Below are 17,336 nucleotides of genomic sequence, written 5' to 3'. Positions count from 1 at the left end.
ATCGCTGCAGAAATCAGCTTTACTAACTTTGTCCTCGATACTTTGCAGAGCACAGGACTGGCAAAGTCCCCCACGCTACAGTTCCCAAGCACCTGGCACCCAGGGCTTGGAAAGCACTGCGCTGGGGACTTTGACAGGTGGGCAGGACGACCCATCTGCCAATCACTCACCGTGGGGTGGGGACAGATAAGGATCTGGCCCACTAGGCCCAAAAGGTTCCCCACCCCTGTATTAGACAGATGATAAATGTGAGGCTGCACAATTAGTCTCCTGTTCCTTCAAGTTGCCAACTCCTCCCCCCACTAATTAGAGGGAGTTAATGAGTGGGAGAGAGATAGTGAGCCCTTTGCTGTGGGTGTGCATCCCTGAGCAGCCGGGCTGGAGGCCCCTGCAGGAGTCCAGGGGAGTCCGGCTGCATGCTCCCGCTTGACAGCCCTTTAGTTGGGACAGGGTGTTGGCCCTCCCACTCCTGGGAATGTTCCTGGAGACTGGCGTCAGTACCGATGAGCTGGATTGCCTGCAGCAGCTTCACCCAGGCACTCTGTCTCTGTGCCAGCAGACAATTTACTTCCTGCTATCTCACGTGGCGGGGGGCCAGATTCCCGGTGCCTGCAGCCAGTGCTGCACATAGACAGCTCCTGACCCCAGAGCTCTCCATCCTGCTGCTTTCAATGGGGTAGGCGCCCCACAAGCAACCAAAGGACAAATGTGGGTTTCAGGCCTCTGGCATAGCTTGCACGTGCATAGAGTGCCAAGGAAGAATGAGTTAAATGCAACAGAATTGGAGGAAAGTGAGCTGAAATGCTGTGGCCGGTTTGGTGGCCTGGAGGGCAGGATCCTGAGCTGGAACTCCAGGGCAAGAGGGAAGATGTGGCACCACCATGCCACACACAGCACTGTGTTCCTCCAAGTTGCACCCACACTAGCCCTCACCTGAGTTCATTTGCGGAAATATTGCCACAGACTTTCTTTCCCTGCCAAACAGAGGCTATCCTGGTAATTAAGAGCAGCTAAGTACACCTATTGAAGCTAATGGGCCTATTTATTTATTTATTTAAATTGTAGACCACCTTGCCTCTGAGGATCGCAGGGCGGTTTACAATATGGTTCCGGCATGCGAGCGACAGCCCAACGCAGCCAGCCACCCACAGCTCCACTCCTAGGTCAAGCAGGGACGGAGAGGAGGAGAGGCGGAGGCAGCATTGCTGCGCCTCTCCTCTGCTGGGCTGTGGCACACAAGGGCCTGAGTGTGCCCTTGAAGCAGTGGCTGGGCACCTCCCTGGGTTCCTCCCTGCTCTGCCCATCCCCAGATGCTCCACTGCTGTTTATGCCCCTTTAGGTTCTAGGTAAGGCAAGCAGTCTCTGGGTTTCGTTCCCTCTCTGTTGTTCGTATCGGAGAAAGAAGCACAGCACATAAAAACCAATGTGAATCCCTGGCGAGGCATGTGAGGGCCTGCCTAGCTCCTGAGGGTGCCTTGCCTCCTCCGCTGAACTGCAGGAGCTGGGATGCCTGGGAAGTGAGGTCTTTCTTTCCACAAATGGGCTGCTTCTTCATGGAGGAAGAGCAGCGTGCTGCTTCCTCCAACTGTCCCCATTAAATGATGGTAGGGGAGCCCATGGTTTGCCTGAGGCCAGTTAAGTTCCCTTGTTCCCACTTTGGGAATTTCCAGGCGTTCTAGCACATCTCATTCCATGCAGCCAGTTGGATGGAATTGAGCACATGTACATGGGAGGTAAAAGTTGCAGAGGCCGCTGTGGTGGAAAGACACAGTGGGGTTGGGGGTGGTGATCGGAAGCAGAACGATTCACATCCTGCCCTTCAAAAGCAGGATAGCCATGAGATTCACCAGGAACTGGCAAGGGGATGATTCGAGCTGGGGCTGCATTGTTGGAGTGAGAAACAGAAAGAATGAGGCGGAGGCAGCCAAGCCCATTGGTTGCACTGTGGTCAGAAGTGCCGGCCAACACAGTGGCTAATAATATTGGGCTTGAAATGGGGAAATCCAGGTCCAAATGCCCTCTCAGCTGTGAATTTCTCAACCCAAAGGTTCATTCTCCCTCATTGATGCTAACCTGAGAGTACAGAAGGCCAAAGTACAGATGTAGCAGACATTGCAGCTATGGTTCCATGACAGGCATGTGCTTTGAGATGGGGTGTGGAGTCTTTCTGAGCAGGGCTATGGCTAGGAGCCTGTGTAGTGTGGGATCTGTTTAGGCACTGGAAGGAGTTGCTGCTGCAGCCTGGACCGGGGGCACAGCGAAGGATGGCCCTGGTGAACAGGAGCATTTCTCTAAATTAAATGTGACGTTAAATGCATTTAATGGGCATGGTGCTTTAAAATGCAAATAGCCACAGCAGTGGGACTTGAACAGGATTAGGACTGTCGCAGGCAGGGAGGGAGACCCCCACTCCTGCCTTGATCCTGATGAAAATCGCCAGCTCTTCCAGTGCTGTTATTTTGCATTAGGTGGAAAACTCCACTTAGCTCTTCCCAAAGATGGAGAGTATTAATTAGGATCTAAGCATGTGGGGAAGGGTTAAGCTCCACATCGTCACCTTATGCAAAATGCATAAGACAATGCAAAAAACACATTTAAAGTCACATTTCATTTGGCCCTTAGCTGCCCAGTGGGAGTAGGGAAGATGAACTGATATTTGAAGCCAGTTTTTATCCCCGGCTAAAGTTCCACGCTATGCCCATTGATTCATCTTGCAGTTTGTCCTGTTTCACCCAACCCAACATGAGCTTTGTGCAGTCGTGGTTCACACAAATGAGGGCAAAACTGCCCTTCTGCAATCCTGGATCTTTGCCGCTAACTTTGTGTTGTTGAATTTTCCTGGGGGCTGAGCTGCACTCTGATTACAAGTAGTGATGGGAAGTGAGGCATCTTCTTCCAGACTGGTGTTTCTGAGGGTTTGTTTTGTGGGTGTGGGTATACTCTGTAACATGTCATTGATGCAATAATAGTGCATTAAGGTAAAGGTACCCCTGCCCGTACGGGCCAGTCTTGCCAGACTCTGGGGTTGTGCGCCCATCTCACTCAAGAGGCCGGGGGCCAGCGCTGTCCGGAGACACTTCCGGGTCACATGGCCAGCGTGACATTGCTGCTCTGGCGAGCCAGAGCCGCACACAGAAACGCCGTTTACCTTCCCGCTAGAAAGCGGTCCCTATTTATCTACTTGCACCCGGGGGTGCTTTCGAACTGCTAGGTTGGCAGGCGCTGGGACCGAGCAACGGGAGCGCACCCCGCCGCGGGGATTCGAACCGCCGACCTTTTGATCGGCAAGCCCTAGGCGCTGAGGCTTTTACCCACAGCGCCACCCGCGTCCCTAATAGTGCATTAGTGGGTGGTTTATATTGGATCGTCCACACTTCATAAGTCATTCTACAGTGCTTCTGCAATGTTGCCGCATTATTGCCATCCGGAAGGGCTCTGTTGCACTATAGCAATGAAAACTTACAGGATTTTACCCTATGCCCCTATTGTGAGTGAAGCAGTATGACACCCCAAAAACTTTTGAATGCTCAAGAGGCATTGAAGGCTTGATTGCATATAACTTCCCTGGTTATATTATGGGTACAAATAACAATGAATGCTCAATAAAATGAATGCTCAATAAAAAGAAGAATAGTTTTGGAGGGATCCTAAGCGCAGCATTTCTCTGTCCTGCGTGGCTTCAAAGAAAAAAGAAAAAGGGTGTGTCTTGTGACTTCTTTGGTGGTGAGTTTACCTGAGGACTTGTCACTCTGCTACGAAACTGGCTTTCTGGCTAGAAGGGAGAAGTTCATTTCCAAGGCTTGTAAGTCCTTAGATTTCAGGGCATTTCTGGCATAAACTTATTCCAGGCTTGTAAATAGCTTCTCATCTGGTTCTTTGTTGCATGTAAAAAAAAAAAAAAATTCCTCCAGGCAAACAGATGGGGGGGGGATAATACTTTTCATACTTGGGAACTTGTTTCTCAGCACAAAATACACATTATGGGTGCTGTTCATGTGTGGTACCTTGGTTTTCGAACGTAATCCGTTCCAGAAGACCGTTCGACTTCTGAAATGTTTGAAAACCGAGGATCAATGGGCTGCCTGCAAAGTCGATGGGGAAAAAAGGAAAAGCCTTTCGACTTCCGAGGCGCGTTGGAAAACAAAAGCAATTACTTCTGGGTTTTCAGCATTCGGTTTCCAAATTGTTCGGCTTCCAAGACGCTCAAAAACCGAGGTTCCAGAGTATTATGCATGGTGCTTGCAGTTTTTGTGCAAAAGAGAGACCTTAATCCTTTCTCAGGCCACCCTCGCTACTTATCCTGTACCAAGTTCCATGCAGTAACATGAAAAGTATTCCAGCTCTGGGGAACTTTCCTGGCTGATCCTGGTGCTGAGGCAAGGGCTGTGTTTTGAGCTGTTTTCTCCCCCCCCCCCATTTGTTTTACATGTTCTGAGGAAGGAGTGGCACAAAAGCTGAGGGAAGGCTTGGGCTGTCTGCCAGTCCCTTGGTGCTGTGCTGTGACCTGTTGCCATGGCCACACCCTCCCCTCCTTCTCCCCCAGCTGCATTTCCTTTTGTTTGGAGCTGTCATGTTTCCTTGCCACAGCCTTTGAATCGCTCTCGAGATTCTACGGTCCAGCCCCGCACGCCAAAAAAGAGAGTCACCAATGACCTGTGATTTTCTCCCGCCAGGCGTGGGGTTGGGGGGCTTAGGCTGAACGCCAGCCCAGTGGGCAAACACAAAAGAGGTCCAGGACAGAAGCTCACACTCTCTGTCACTTGCTGGCTAAAGTGACATGCAGTTATCTTCGTAGAGAGTTTCGCAAAATTCACAGAGGTATATAATCACGTTATTTCAAAAAGTTCCCCACAAATAAATATTCCAACCACTGCCACCAGTGAAAAGCTAGTGGAACATAGACGTGCTTATTTAAATAAGCACTCATATACCTTTTGTGCCTGATGAAATGGAAAAGAAACAGCAGTAGGAAAATCACAAAAGGGAACAACATGTGGCCAAATGTGGGGTTAATTTTGGGATTATCCTTTAATAGGCACCTGCACACAGATATAATCTCCAGTGGAACATATTTTTTCATCTGATTGTGCACACTCTTCACCAGTTCCCACCCCCCAAGAGAGACCCCTCTTAGGCTTTGATTACTTTCTCGCCTGATTTTGCACATGCTTGCTTATTTCACACTAGCAGTCTCTTTCGTGATATGGCTTGGGAATTCTATGAAATCAAGAAATCAATGCCGTTTTGAACTTTGTGGTTAAAACCAGTGCAGTTTTGAAAGGTTCACTCTACCACTACCTTGCTTCAAAATGGTGTCCCGTTGTATCCAAACATAGACAGAAACCTGCTCCTTGATATCGGGGACCATCATGCAAAAGTTGTTTACAATATCTTAAGAAGTGTCAAAATTCGTAGCCATCAGACAAACAACTTTCCAAAATTTATGGTAGATTCTCCTCCAGTTTTCCCCTTGCTCAATTTTTGTGTATAAAAGGGGAGAAGCTATTGACAGATATTTGCACTTTGTTCCTCACTTAGCAAAATACGTTAAGTCAATAAGAATGAACATGTCATCTGTACAACACTCTCTGCACATTGGCAGCTCTGTGGAAATCTGAAAAATCTAATGGTGTTAATTGCTTTGGAGGCTCTTTCCTGCAATGGTTGGGGAACCTGTGGCCCTCCAGATGCTGTTGGACTACAACTCCCGTCATCCCTGATCATTGGCTAGGCTGACTAAGGACTAATAGGAGCGGGAGTCCAACAACGTCCTTTGGGGCACATGTTCCCCAACTCCTGCCTTACTATAACTAATATGATGTGGTGTACATTTTCTGCTGTATTTATTTCCTTAATCTTTTCAGTGGGGCTGGGAAATTGTAACATTATGAAAGTGTGAACTATGGTCAAACTATTCAGTAGGTCGATAAATTGATTTTTTTAAAAAAGGAATCTGACTTTGGTTGCCTATGCATTTGGCGTAAGTCAAAAAGATTAAAACAACACTGCCCTCGGAATGCATTAAGTGACCTAGTTCACGTGGGAGAGCGAAGTAGGTGTGCACTAAATGTGTGTGTGTTTGTGCATGCGCAAGCATGCACGCACAAACATTACATATATGCAAACTCTTTAGGAACAGTAAGAACAATATACAAGAAAAGAAAGTGTTGCATTTAAAATGCACTGGTACAGATAGAGGCACTGCCTAAGATCAAAGGTCCATCACACCTCTGTAGTCTTTTGCAAGATGATTCCTCTCCTTTGTGTTGTGATTACATAGTGCTTTTTAAAACAGGGGTCACGTATGTGTTTCTGTGTGTTCTGTGGCAGAATTAGGCATCACAAGAATCTCCGGTCTCCCTTTTTTTACAGTGAGCCTTTTCATCCTTCTTGCTGCTGAGAGATACTTATTGGAAGCAGCTGGGCATTGTCTGCTGCTAGATCAATATGGGACACTGTATTTGTGTCCTGGATCTATACCTATAGATCAGATTGTTCAGCTCTCCTCAGGGGAGCATACACACAGAGAACCGTCTTTTATGGTAGATTCATTAATCTAGAGCAAATTCTGGCCCCCGGTTCTCTCCCTACAACTGTTAAATGCCGGGTGATAATAGGGTGGAATTTTGCCCTGTGAAGTTTTACGGCATGTTTACATGTGAAACAATGATTCTAATATGCTATGTTAGAATCACTGCTTCGCACATAAACATGAGGTGAAACTGCAAGGGGAAGAATTCCACTCGCTTGTTGAGTGCTCAGTATTCCAGATGTGTGGAGGGCTTTGCAAGTGTCTGCCCCAGACATTCAGCTCCTTGAAGATCCTTCCAGAACTGCTGCCTGCATCGCTGCTTTTCTATTGGCCTGCCTTGGTCTAAGGCAGCTTCCTCTCCTCCTACGTTTAGTTCAAGAGATGCTGGGAGAGAGCTTTCACCTGCTCTGGCATCTCTTAGACTAGAGATGGGGAACCTGTGGCCCTCCAGGTGTTGTTGCAGTCCAGTTCCCATCAGCGCCAGCCAGCGCAGCCAATAGATGATGGGAGTTATAGTCCCACAACACGTGTCTAGACAATACCTTGCTCTCCCTGGCTTGCCCTTTGATTGTGCTGCCATGGCCATTACTTGGCTGCATCAGGATTCTGCTTTTTCTCCACAGCCCATCGTGGGGATGTCTGGAGTTCCTCAGGGGCCCTCTGACCAGAAGGTAGCTGTGGTGACAGTGGATGACTGTGACACTTCCGTGGCCTTGAAATTTGGTTCCATGCTGGGAAACTATTCTTGCTCAGCTCAAGGGACACAGTCAGGCACCAAGAAGTAAGAATTTTATGTGCGCTATAAACACAACTAATGAGCCTGGAGAAATGAAGAACGAGCAGACATAGCTAGAGCCAGGCTGGCTCCACTGTGCTTATTGTTCACTGGGGAAATTCCTATTAGGATCATGCCCTGTGGGATAGCGTTCACCTGTTCTAGCTTTCACAATCCACCTTCATCCTGCAGTTGGAGGTCTCAGTAGAGCAATTGGGGAAGTTTGACCTCTGCACTTAATGACCTTTCAGCTGATGGAGTGGAGATTGAAGATTGGGGACTAAAAGTGAAGGATGGGGAGACTAGTGAAGGCTAGTCAGCCATGTGATATTGACTGATCAGTGGTCCTGCCCAGCTGATACATTTGGCCCTAGAGGGTAAGGATAAGGATCCTGGTCCTGGAGCCAGTGGCGTAGCGTGGGGGGTGCAGGGGGGCCCAGCCGCACCGGGCGCAACATCTGGGGGTTAGGGTTAGGGGGCGCAAATCCACGGGTTAGGGGGCGCAAATTACTTGCCTTGCCCCGGGTGCTGACAACCCACGCTACGCCACTGCCTGGAGCCAAAAAGGTTCACCACTCTGACCTCCAGGGTCAAATAATTGCTGTACAGTTGTACCTTGGAAGTCAAACGGAATCCATTCCAGAAGTCCGTTCAACTTCCAAAATGTTCAGAAACCAAGGCGTGGTTTCCGATTGGCTGCAGGAAGGTCCCACGGAACCTGCGTTGGATGTTTGGGTTCCAAAGAACGTTCACAAGCCAGAACATTCACTTCTGCGTTTGCGGTGTTCAGGAGCCAAAACGTTCAACTTGCAAGGTATTCGAGTTCCCAGGTACGACTGTATTCTGGGCAGCACTATTTTTCACTGTTGAGCTATTGGACATCTTTGTCTTCACCAGCTACCTTCTGCTACTACAACTTTACACAGACAGAGACAAGTCTAGGCTAAAAGCTTTGCTACCCCATTGTGGGACTCTTCCAAGCTCCTTGCATATCTAGGTACCTATAGCTCTGATGATGTCAATCACTTGACCTGAAAGACCACAGTGATGCCAGCCATGATTGGGTCAGAAGATGTATTTTAATCTGCCATTCCCTCTGTTGAGCTTGACCTCCTGAGTTACTCCTGTCTTGGCTTCCCAGGTCCCTGGATTTGACAGGTCCACTGTTGTTAGGTGGCGTTCCTGACCTGCCCGAGAGCTTCCCAGTACGGAACCGGCACTTTGTAGGCTGTATTCGGGACTTCCTGATTGATAACCGAGAGGTGGACATGGCTGACTTCATTGCCAACAATGGGACGGTGCCAGGTATGGCTTATGTTATATCTAGTGGATGGATCCAATTGATACAAGGGATGCAAAACTGGCAAGAAAAGTGCAGTACTGACTGTTTTTAAAATATTGCTGGGTGTGTCATTGTGTGTGTGTGTGTGTGTGTGTGTGTGTGTGTTGTGGTGTAGTGATGGGTCTTTGTAAAAGGGCTTCAGTCCTGTCCCTGATTACTCTCATCAGTTGCCTCCTCTCTTGCCTGCCTTGACACTCCATTCCTAACCCCTGGAGCATCTTCTGCTGCCTTTATCCTTTCCAATGCCGTCTCACTTTTCTCCTCTAGGCTGTTCAGCCAAGAAGAACGTTTGTGACAGCAACACTTGCCACAATGGCGGCACGTGTGTCAACCAGTGGAACACCTTCAGCTGCGAATGTCCCCTGGGTTTTGGAGGCAAGGACTGCAAGCAAGGTAAAGAAGGGAGGCTATGGGGACATGGTAGCTCTGATAAGGCAGCTTGAATGGTCCCTGGGAGATGGAAGGCCAAATTACATATATAATTGATCACGTATTTTGAGCGCAGAATTTTCCCTTGCAGAAATAGTGAGTGGGGTTGGCCATGATCCAGATTGGGACCCCAGTGTAGGGGTGGGGCGGGCAGGGGGCTTCTCATTCTCCTCAGTGGTGGTCCCAATCCAGAGCCATCCCCATCTCCAGTGCCTGTAATTTGCATAGGGGGAAGTTTCTGAACCACTCCAACTGGGCTGCGCTCAAGAGTAAACCACATGATTCATGTTGCATATAGTTGGGCAGCAAGGATGTTGGGGCTTTTTGCTGCCTTTTTCTTCTGAGGATAAGGGGTGGAATGTTAACAGACTATCTCTGTCCAGTCTCAATCCCTATGTGTGGGGCTGGGGTAGCAGGGAGGACATAACATCCATTTAAGTTAATGAGCTTCAGAAGATTTTGCTGCCGTTGTCAACATAATCCAACAGTAGTCCAGAAAATGTTGGATGCCGGGTTGTAGTGATAATAACTTCTGGGTGTCAGAGTGAGAGGTAGCTCACACGCTCCTGTTAAGGCCTGGTAGTGTAAGTAAACAGGAGCTGTTTACTCAGCTGCGTAGGACACAGTTGCCTCAAATGCCATTGTGCTGAAGGTGGTGTCTAGTCCTTCAGTATAAGCAGGAAAAGATCAAGGGGGTGGTGTCTAGGCCAGTGATGGGGAACCTCTAACTCAGCCTTTCTCAACCTGTGGGTCCCCAGATGTTGTTGAACTCCCATCACCCCTACCTAGCAAGGCCAGAGCTCAGGAATGATGGGAGTTGTAGTCCAATAACATCTGGGGACCCACAGGTTGAGAAGTACTTCACCTGTCAGATATTGTAGAGCTTCACCTCCCAACAGTTCCAGCCAGCCATCCTGGCCAATGGTCAGGGGTGAAGGGAGCAGAAGTCCAATAGCCTCTGCAGGGCCACAGGTTCCCCATGCCTGGGACAGGCCCTGCTTTAGGGATGGAGGCAAACCAGGCATAGGCAAACTCGGCCCTCGAGATGTTTTGGGACTACAACTCCCATCATCCCTAGCTAGCAGGACCAATGGTCAGGGATGATGGGAGTTGTAGTCCCAAAACATCTGGAGGGCCGAGTTTGCCTTTGCCTGTCCCAAACCCATAGAATGCCTGGCAATAAAGATGGGGGGGGGTTCAGACCCCACCTGCTAGCATTCCCCCTCATCCCCTCCCCTTCCTATACTGTTTATCCCACAGTGTTCCAAACATCCTACACTGGAGGGGTCAGGAGATGGATTAATACAACTCTAGTATGTTTGTCCTTACACTTGTGGCAGTCTAGTGACTGCTTCCACTGGTTCCAGCATTCACTAAGGGTTGAGCATATCACCTTTTCTCTCATTCCCTCTCATTTACACACACACACACACACACACACAGAGAGAGAGAGAGAGAGAGAGAGAGAGAGAGAGAGAGAGAGAAAGGATTAACAAAGGCCTTCTGCTGTACCCATAAGTTTCATCCCTGCCTCAGATGCACTCATTTGACATGCATTTGACATGCCAGTCAGATGATGCACTGCTTAAGCTGTGTAGACATTGTTTACTCCTATGGCCACCTCCTTGGAAGGAAAAAAGCACTCTGTGTTTGGTGCCAATGCAGAGTTTCTCCTCCACATTGCTCCCCCCCCCCCCCGGAATTTCTCCTCTGCTTCTGAATTGTCACCAGAACATTATTCTAGGCCCAGGAGGGAAGCTACAGCATAAATGCACATTTAGTACTCCATTGTGCCCCGGAGAGAAAAGTAATAGGATCTTATAACTTGCTGTCTTACTCCATGAGAATGATTTCAAAAGGCCGTAATAATATGTCTGCATCAAGAGGAAAGTTCACCCTGCAATGATTGTTCTGAGTTGCATAAAAAGAAAAGAAGGTTGTATGTATCAGCCTGCCATATTTCCAAGCCTCTCTGTAACCCTGAAGGCTAGAACCTTCTTTTATTACTGTTTTTTTTAAAGCAAAAGTGGAGCTGGGAGTTCCAGAGTTGCACAAGCATGCCTCAGGAGGCGCATACAGCCTTTCAGACTTGTGCTGGCAGCCTTGTTGCAGGGTGTGACTGGAAATCTGTGGCTTACATGCATGCAGGACCCATATTCCGGCGATTGCTCTGCTGTGTAGCAATGCCTGCTTTTGCTGACTTGTGTCTCCCACCATGCAGAAATGGCAAACCCCCAGCGCTTCCTGGGCAACAGCATGGTCATCTGGAACAACTTGGCCTTGGTCATCACCCTTCCATGGCACATTGGACTCATGTTCCGTACTCGGCAGAGCAACGGCGTCCTCCTGCATGCGGCAGCCGGGCAGCATTCTACCATCACCTTGTGGGTAAGTCTCCAAGCTAGGGCAGGAGCACCCTGTGGATCGGTGGCCTGGAGAAGACCGCCTTCACCTACAAGCAAGAAGTAGAGAGGTTGGAGCTGATGCGGGTTCTCTGCTCCACAAGCTTATCAGGAGCAGGCGCAATTGATGCACTGCTCTCAATAGTGAGAATGCCAGCTCACCTGCTTCTTACTTCTTTCCCAGCTGAGTGAAGGGAATGTGCTGATGACTGTGTACCGTGCCAACAGCCGGGTCTCCGCCCTGCGGCTGCACCAGGTGAAGGTGAACGATGGGGACTGGCATCACATGCAACTGGAGCTGCGCAGCAGCAGGGACAACCCAGAAGCCCAGTGCTTAGCCACAATGGCCTTTGACTACGGCTTGCATCAGGTATGGGGAGTGAGTTGACTTCACCCTCAGATTCTTTCTCGACAACAGCTTTGTGACTTCTCTCCCAGGCTGTTCTAACACTGGACTCGCTTTCCCATAAGCTCTGCTCATGTCCCTCCCTGCTCCGAATCAACCAACATGCACTGTTGTTTTAGTTCCAGCCCCTTCCTACCTTCCAGTGGCCTGCACCCCTGACCTCTACCCAATGCTGTTTTTCTAGAAAAAGAGGTGCTGCCACTCACCACTCCCTTGTTCTTTTAGAATGGCAATGGCACTCACCTGAGAGGTGCCTGAACCCACCTGAGAGGTGCTGGAACTGAATTCCCCCAAGTTCCTTCTGGAAAAAAAGCCCTGCCTCTATTCCCTTGCCCCTTCAAGTGTTGTGGCCTCTTCAAAATATCAGGGGAAAGCAATGCCAGATGGCTGCTTTGTCTCTTACCTGTCCTCCAGGTGGCAATCAACATCAGCAGCGAGCTGCATGGACTCAAAATGCGGAACCTGAGTGTTGGCGGCATTCCTGGGGAGCAGGGTGAAGTGCAGCAAGGCTTCCGTGGCTGCATGCAGGTAAGCAGGGTGAGGAGCCAGCATCAGTGGCCCCATTCTGGGCTGTAGGTAATGCCCAGGTCCACGTTGAGCCAGGCGCAGGCACTGCCTCTTCTCCCATTAGCTTTCCTCCCAGGGACATATTTCTCAGGCTAATTAGCCCAAGCAGATTTTTGTGTGTCATGTGTTCTCTGTGCATCTGTGTGTCTGGTGGTCCATGCCTGTCTGGCTGGCTGCATCTCTCTCTCTCTCTCTCTCTCTCTCTCTCTCTCTCTCTCTCTCTCTCTCTCTCTCTCTCTCCCTGTGTGTGTGTGTGTGTGTGCATATGCACAAAGTTAGAAGCTGCCACAAATCCCCACCTGGAAAGTTGCAGTCAGGACAACCATCATTTCAGGGGCTGGAATAGATGACCTGTTGGGTATCTTCCAGCTGTACAATTCAACAATCATTTGATTATACGCTCTCACCCTCCAACCCTATGTGGTTGGAACAGTGTGGCTGAAGCAGGCCTGCTGATTGGTTGTAGATTGCATTTGTATAATACATTTATCACTCTCTTTTTGTTGTCAGGAGGAAAGGAGGGTGTAACTGATGGTCCCTTTTAAAATAAGATCACCAGCAATCTCAGAGCAGCACTATTTTTTATTGCTCCCCACTTTTTCAGACGCCCACATTTGGTTTTGCCTGCCATGCAGATGGATATGGGTCGAGTGTGTGGTACCTCAGATAAGATGCATGTTGGAACAAATCGAATCGCTATCAGATTTGTGCAACTCTCCCAAGTGCAAACTCTGACCTTACTCATTCTGTGCAACTTTATTGCAGGGAGCACAGCGCCATCTAGGGGCTGCAGTTCTCCAGTGGTTCATGTCTAACTTACTTATTTCTGTGATATGTTTTTTTGCTCCCAATAAGGGGGCCATTTAGGCTGCTTCCAGACAACCTGTTTATAATGCGCATTCAGACCAATTTGTCTGCAGAGAGATTAGGTGCCACGAACTATTTAATGAGTATTTGTAGACAATGTTGCACCAAGCCAATGTTATCCATTACTTTCCTGTTTGCAAAAAGTTTGATCTTTTGGAGAAGTTGATTTGCTTTGCAGGAGCTCATCCAACTCAGCTTTAATTGCACAGCCTGAATTTGCTGGGATGTGATCGAATCCCACTCAGAAATAGTGCCAGTCTGAAAGTGCCGTTAGTTCACACATAACCAACAGCCAGCAAATTCCGACCAGGAAATGCAAGTGTTCTGGTGTCTGCCCTTCTAAGAGCCGGATCTCTGTGGTGCTGCAACCTGACCCCCCCACCCCACCCCCCATGTTCTCTTTATTCCCAGGGTGTAAGGATGGGTGAGACATCAGCCAGTGCTGTGGCCCTGAATGTGAACCAGGCTGAGAAAGTGAACGTGGAACGTGGCTGCAGTATCCCAGATCCCTGTGACTCCAACCCCTGCCCTGTCAACAGTTACTGCAATGACGATTGGGACAGCTACTCCTGCAGCTGTGACCCAGGTCAGTTGAGGAGTGGGCAGAGAAGGGGCGATGGAAGAGCTGTTGCTGCTGCTCTTCCCCAAGAAGTACTGGAGAGATTCCACTCTGGTACCCTCCAAAGTTTAGCACTGTGTGATACAGGGTGAGTTAAGCCATTAGGGTTAACTAGGTACACAGGGTGCCTGTACGAAGCAAAATAAAAAAAAAATCCTTCCAGCAGCACCTTAGAGACCATCGAAGTTTGTCATTGGTATGAGCTTTTGTGTGCATGCACACTTCTGCAGATACTGCAGAGATGGAGCCTCGTTTTCATTGTATCAGAGCTAGCTGTGATTCCACCTGAACTTCTGAACAACAACACCCTGGCCATTGGCTCTACATGCTGGAGATGATGGGAGTTGTACTTCAGGCATATCTGGAGGTCCACATGTTCCTCACCTCTAATGACCTCAGAGACCGTGCAATCCAGGCTTAGGGATGAATCCCAGCCTGCTTCCCCTCTCTCCAGCCATCCCTCTCATCTGCAGCTGTTACTCTTTACTGCACCTTGAGGGGTGGTGTCAGGCATCAGGGAATCTGACCCCCCCCCCCAACGGCAGGCTGCCAGAAATAGACAAGGAAGCTCTTACCATTGTCTTTTGCTCAATATTCACACAGAGAGAGGCTTAGAAATGTTGCCTCTTGGAGTAATAGCATTCCTCTGAGTAATCTCCACCCCCTTTCTCTCCTCAGTTGTCACCACACCACCCACCTTACAGTGGCCGCTTAAGGCCATTTGCCTCCTAGCTCTTTGCTCTCCTACTTTCAATGCTTTCCGGGTTATGGGAGAAGGGGGGTCTGGAATGCTTTCTAGTGATGACGTGTCAGCCAGCTGCTCCAGCTCTGCTTTCCCCTCCTCTTCTTCTCCCATTATTTCCCAACTTTGTCCCTTATCTACCTCTGAGCTGTGACGTTCTGCAAACCACTGTTGTAAATCTATACTGTCTTCCTCTTCTCTGGAAGGTTCAGGAGGAGGGGAGGAGGTTTCCACCATCCCTCCTCAGTCCAGTCCCTGACAGGTGGTTCCCTTCCTTCTGTGCCCAGCCGGAAACTCTTGTTTGGGGTGTCCTCCATTCACCCTTATGCTGGAGTTTCTGGCCAGAGTTACACTGGTGAGGATGACATAGGGCTCAAGGTTTTCCCCTTGCTGCTTCAGGCTACTACGGTGACAGTTGTGCCAATGTCTGCTCACTCAACCCTTGTGAGCATCAAGCCGTATGCGCCCGCAAGCCCAGCTCCTCCCATGGCTACACCTGCGAGTGTCCGGACAACTACTTTGGGCCATACTGCGAGAACAAGTGAGTTGCCTCCTGCTGCTCTGCGAAAGGGCATCTGGTGGGTGTGCATGGGTGGGTGTGCGACTGTTTTGATAGGTGTGTACAACTCCCAGCGTGCATGTCTAAATGGATCCTTGAAGAGCTGCAGGTGTGGGGGGGAGGATATTGATATATGTCTCTGTACCTGAAAGTGCTGTGAATAAGCAGTTGTAGTCGGAGGGGGCATATTTCTAAATTAGTCTGTGCCAACGGGTTTCTCTGAAAGATCAACCCAATGGAGAGTCTTTTTAAAAGAACTGTTTTTGTTGAATTTTTGAGAAATCAACAAACACATTTAACAAAATGCAACTAGATGGTTGTTCCATTGACAGGGAAATGTCATAAAGCATAACAAATCAATGATTTCACTCTCGTTAAGTCTCTCCAAAGATTGTGATTGCAGTGGTCTTCGAGTTTGGTTGTCCTTATGTATGTACAAGATAAAAGGTTGCCAGGTTACAAAGAACGATAATGGGTCCAGTTTCCCTTTGGCACCACGAAGTTGACACGTCAATTTTTCCCACTAACCCAACAATCCATACACACATATACCAGGAGCCCCACACCTAATTTCCAACATTTTGCTATTTCCGGTGCTGCTACTGGTAGAGAGTGCACCCACTGTTATTGTGTATATTTGCTTCTATGTTCTCAGTCTGGGAAGGTAGTAGATGCAGTAAGGGCTTTTTGGGTATGAAAAGCAGGAGACCGTCTTGCCATGCGTTTAGGTGGTGAGTGCAGAAGGTACGCATAGCTGACAGTGCAATTTGTGCATCTATGCAAGACAGGGAGGTTGCTTTGCATAGTATGATGCAACAACAAAAGACTCTATATAAGCAAATATGTTGAAATCCTACATACATTGAGCCATAAACTCTTCATCAACGACAACTGTCGTCATCCACATGGGAGCAGAAGATTTAAAGAATGGTGCCTGAAAGAGGCAACACCACACATCGTAACCCCCTGAAGTCTGTCCCTCAAAGCACAATTAGTTTCCAAGACTTTTCTCAAAGTAGGCTTTTCAGTATTGGATGCATATTTGTTTTTGTCCTTGGCAGCGCTCTCTCTCTCTCTCTCTCTCTCTCTCTCTCTCTCTCTCGTCTGTTCTCCCCCACATATATGGTGCTGCTGCCTGGACTTGTTCTTATTTTTGTTGTGTGATTGTAACAGGCCCTGTGCTCTCTCTCTGACAGGCTTGCTCAGCCCTGCCCACGGGGGTGGTGGGGGCACCCTATATGCGGACCCTGCAATTGTGATGTCGGCAAAGGATTTGACCCTGACTGCAACAAAACCAACGGAGAGTGTCGCTGCAAGGTGGGCCTTGCCTAACTTGATGGTCCCGGTTGGGGTTAGAGCTGCAAGCAGGGGTTTAAGGAGGACTGAAGAGGGATCGGAGCTGTTGGCAGGGCAGTTGTTCCATCCATGGGCAGAAAATGACTATTTAGTTCGGAGAGTGGCTTTTCAATATTCTTCCTTCAGAAATCTTTCCAAATAAACTTGTCTGCTGAGGAACTCCAGCATATTGCACAAGATTCTGGCACACAGTATGTGGGCTTCAGGCAATGTTTATTGGGCCTCAGGTGTTAGCATTCTTGAATTGAGAGAGTTTGACTTAGAAGACACCCAACTTCCCCTTACAATTGCACACTGTAGGACAGAGGGGATGAGGAACCTGTGGCTCTCCAGGTGTTGATGAACTACAACTCCCTTCACCATTGGCCAGACTGGTTGGAGCTGATGGAAGTTAGATTTCAACAACATATGGAGACCACAGGTTCCCCATCTCTGCTGAAGGGGGTGAGCAGTTGTGGTGACCCAGTTGTCTTGCATGGATCATTGCCCAGCACGACTGGCAATTCTAATTGAGAAATCCTGATAATCTTCCAAGCTACTCTGGAGTTCCCTTGAATGTGGTATGAAAACCACTAAATTAAGAGATAGGGGACAGGAGCTGGTTCCTGCTTCAAGAAGCTAATTCTGTGGTCCTAGGTAAACCACTCCCCCCCCCTTTCTCTCTCTCTCCCTGTCAGCCTAACATAGCTCACAGAATTGTTAGGAGGGTGAGTTAGATTAGAAATGACTGGTAGCAGTGC

General features: G+C 48.8%; 1 protein-coding gene across 2 annotated transcripts in view; it reads left to right on the top strand.

Moving 5' to 3' along the window:
• The window catches only part of CELSR2 (cadherin EGF LAG seven-pass G-type receptor 2), a 110,913-nt gene that overhangs the window by 69,762 nt on the left and 23,815 nt on the right, over positions 1-17,336 (top strand). For both annotated transcript variants that reach the window (XM_053392861.1, XM_053392860.1), the window contains exons 6-14: positions 7,156-7,313; positions 8,449-8,612; positions 8,917-9,042; positions 11,300-11,466; positions 11,665-11,850; positions 12,301-12,414; positions 13,732-13,906; positions 15,081-15,222; positions 16,437-16,557. In XM_053392861.1, the coding sequence (XP_053248836.1) occupies positions 7,156-7,313; positions 8,449-8,612; positions 8,917-9,042; positions 11,300-11,466; positions 11,665-11,850; positions 12,301-12,414; positions 13,732-13,906; positions 15,081-15,222; positions 16,437-16,557 (1,353 nt within the window). The remainder of the gene's footprint in view (positions 1-7,155; positions 7,314-8,448; positions 8,613-8,916; positions 9,043-11,299; positions 11,467-11,664; positions 11,851-12,300; positions 12,415-13,731; positions 13,907-15,080; positions 15,223-16,436; positions 16,558-17,336) is intronic.

The sequence above is a fragment of the Podarcis raffonei genome, chromosome 6 (assembly GCF_027172205.1).
Source record: "Podarcis raffonei isolate rPodRaf1 chromosome 6, rPodRaf1.pri, whole genome shotgun sequence".
Taxonomy (NCBI): Eukaryota; Metazoa; Chordata; class Lepidosauria; order Squamata; family Lacertidae; genus Podarcis; species Podarcis raffonei.
This window is presented reverse-complemented; position numbering and strand designations above follow the sequence as displayed.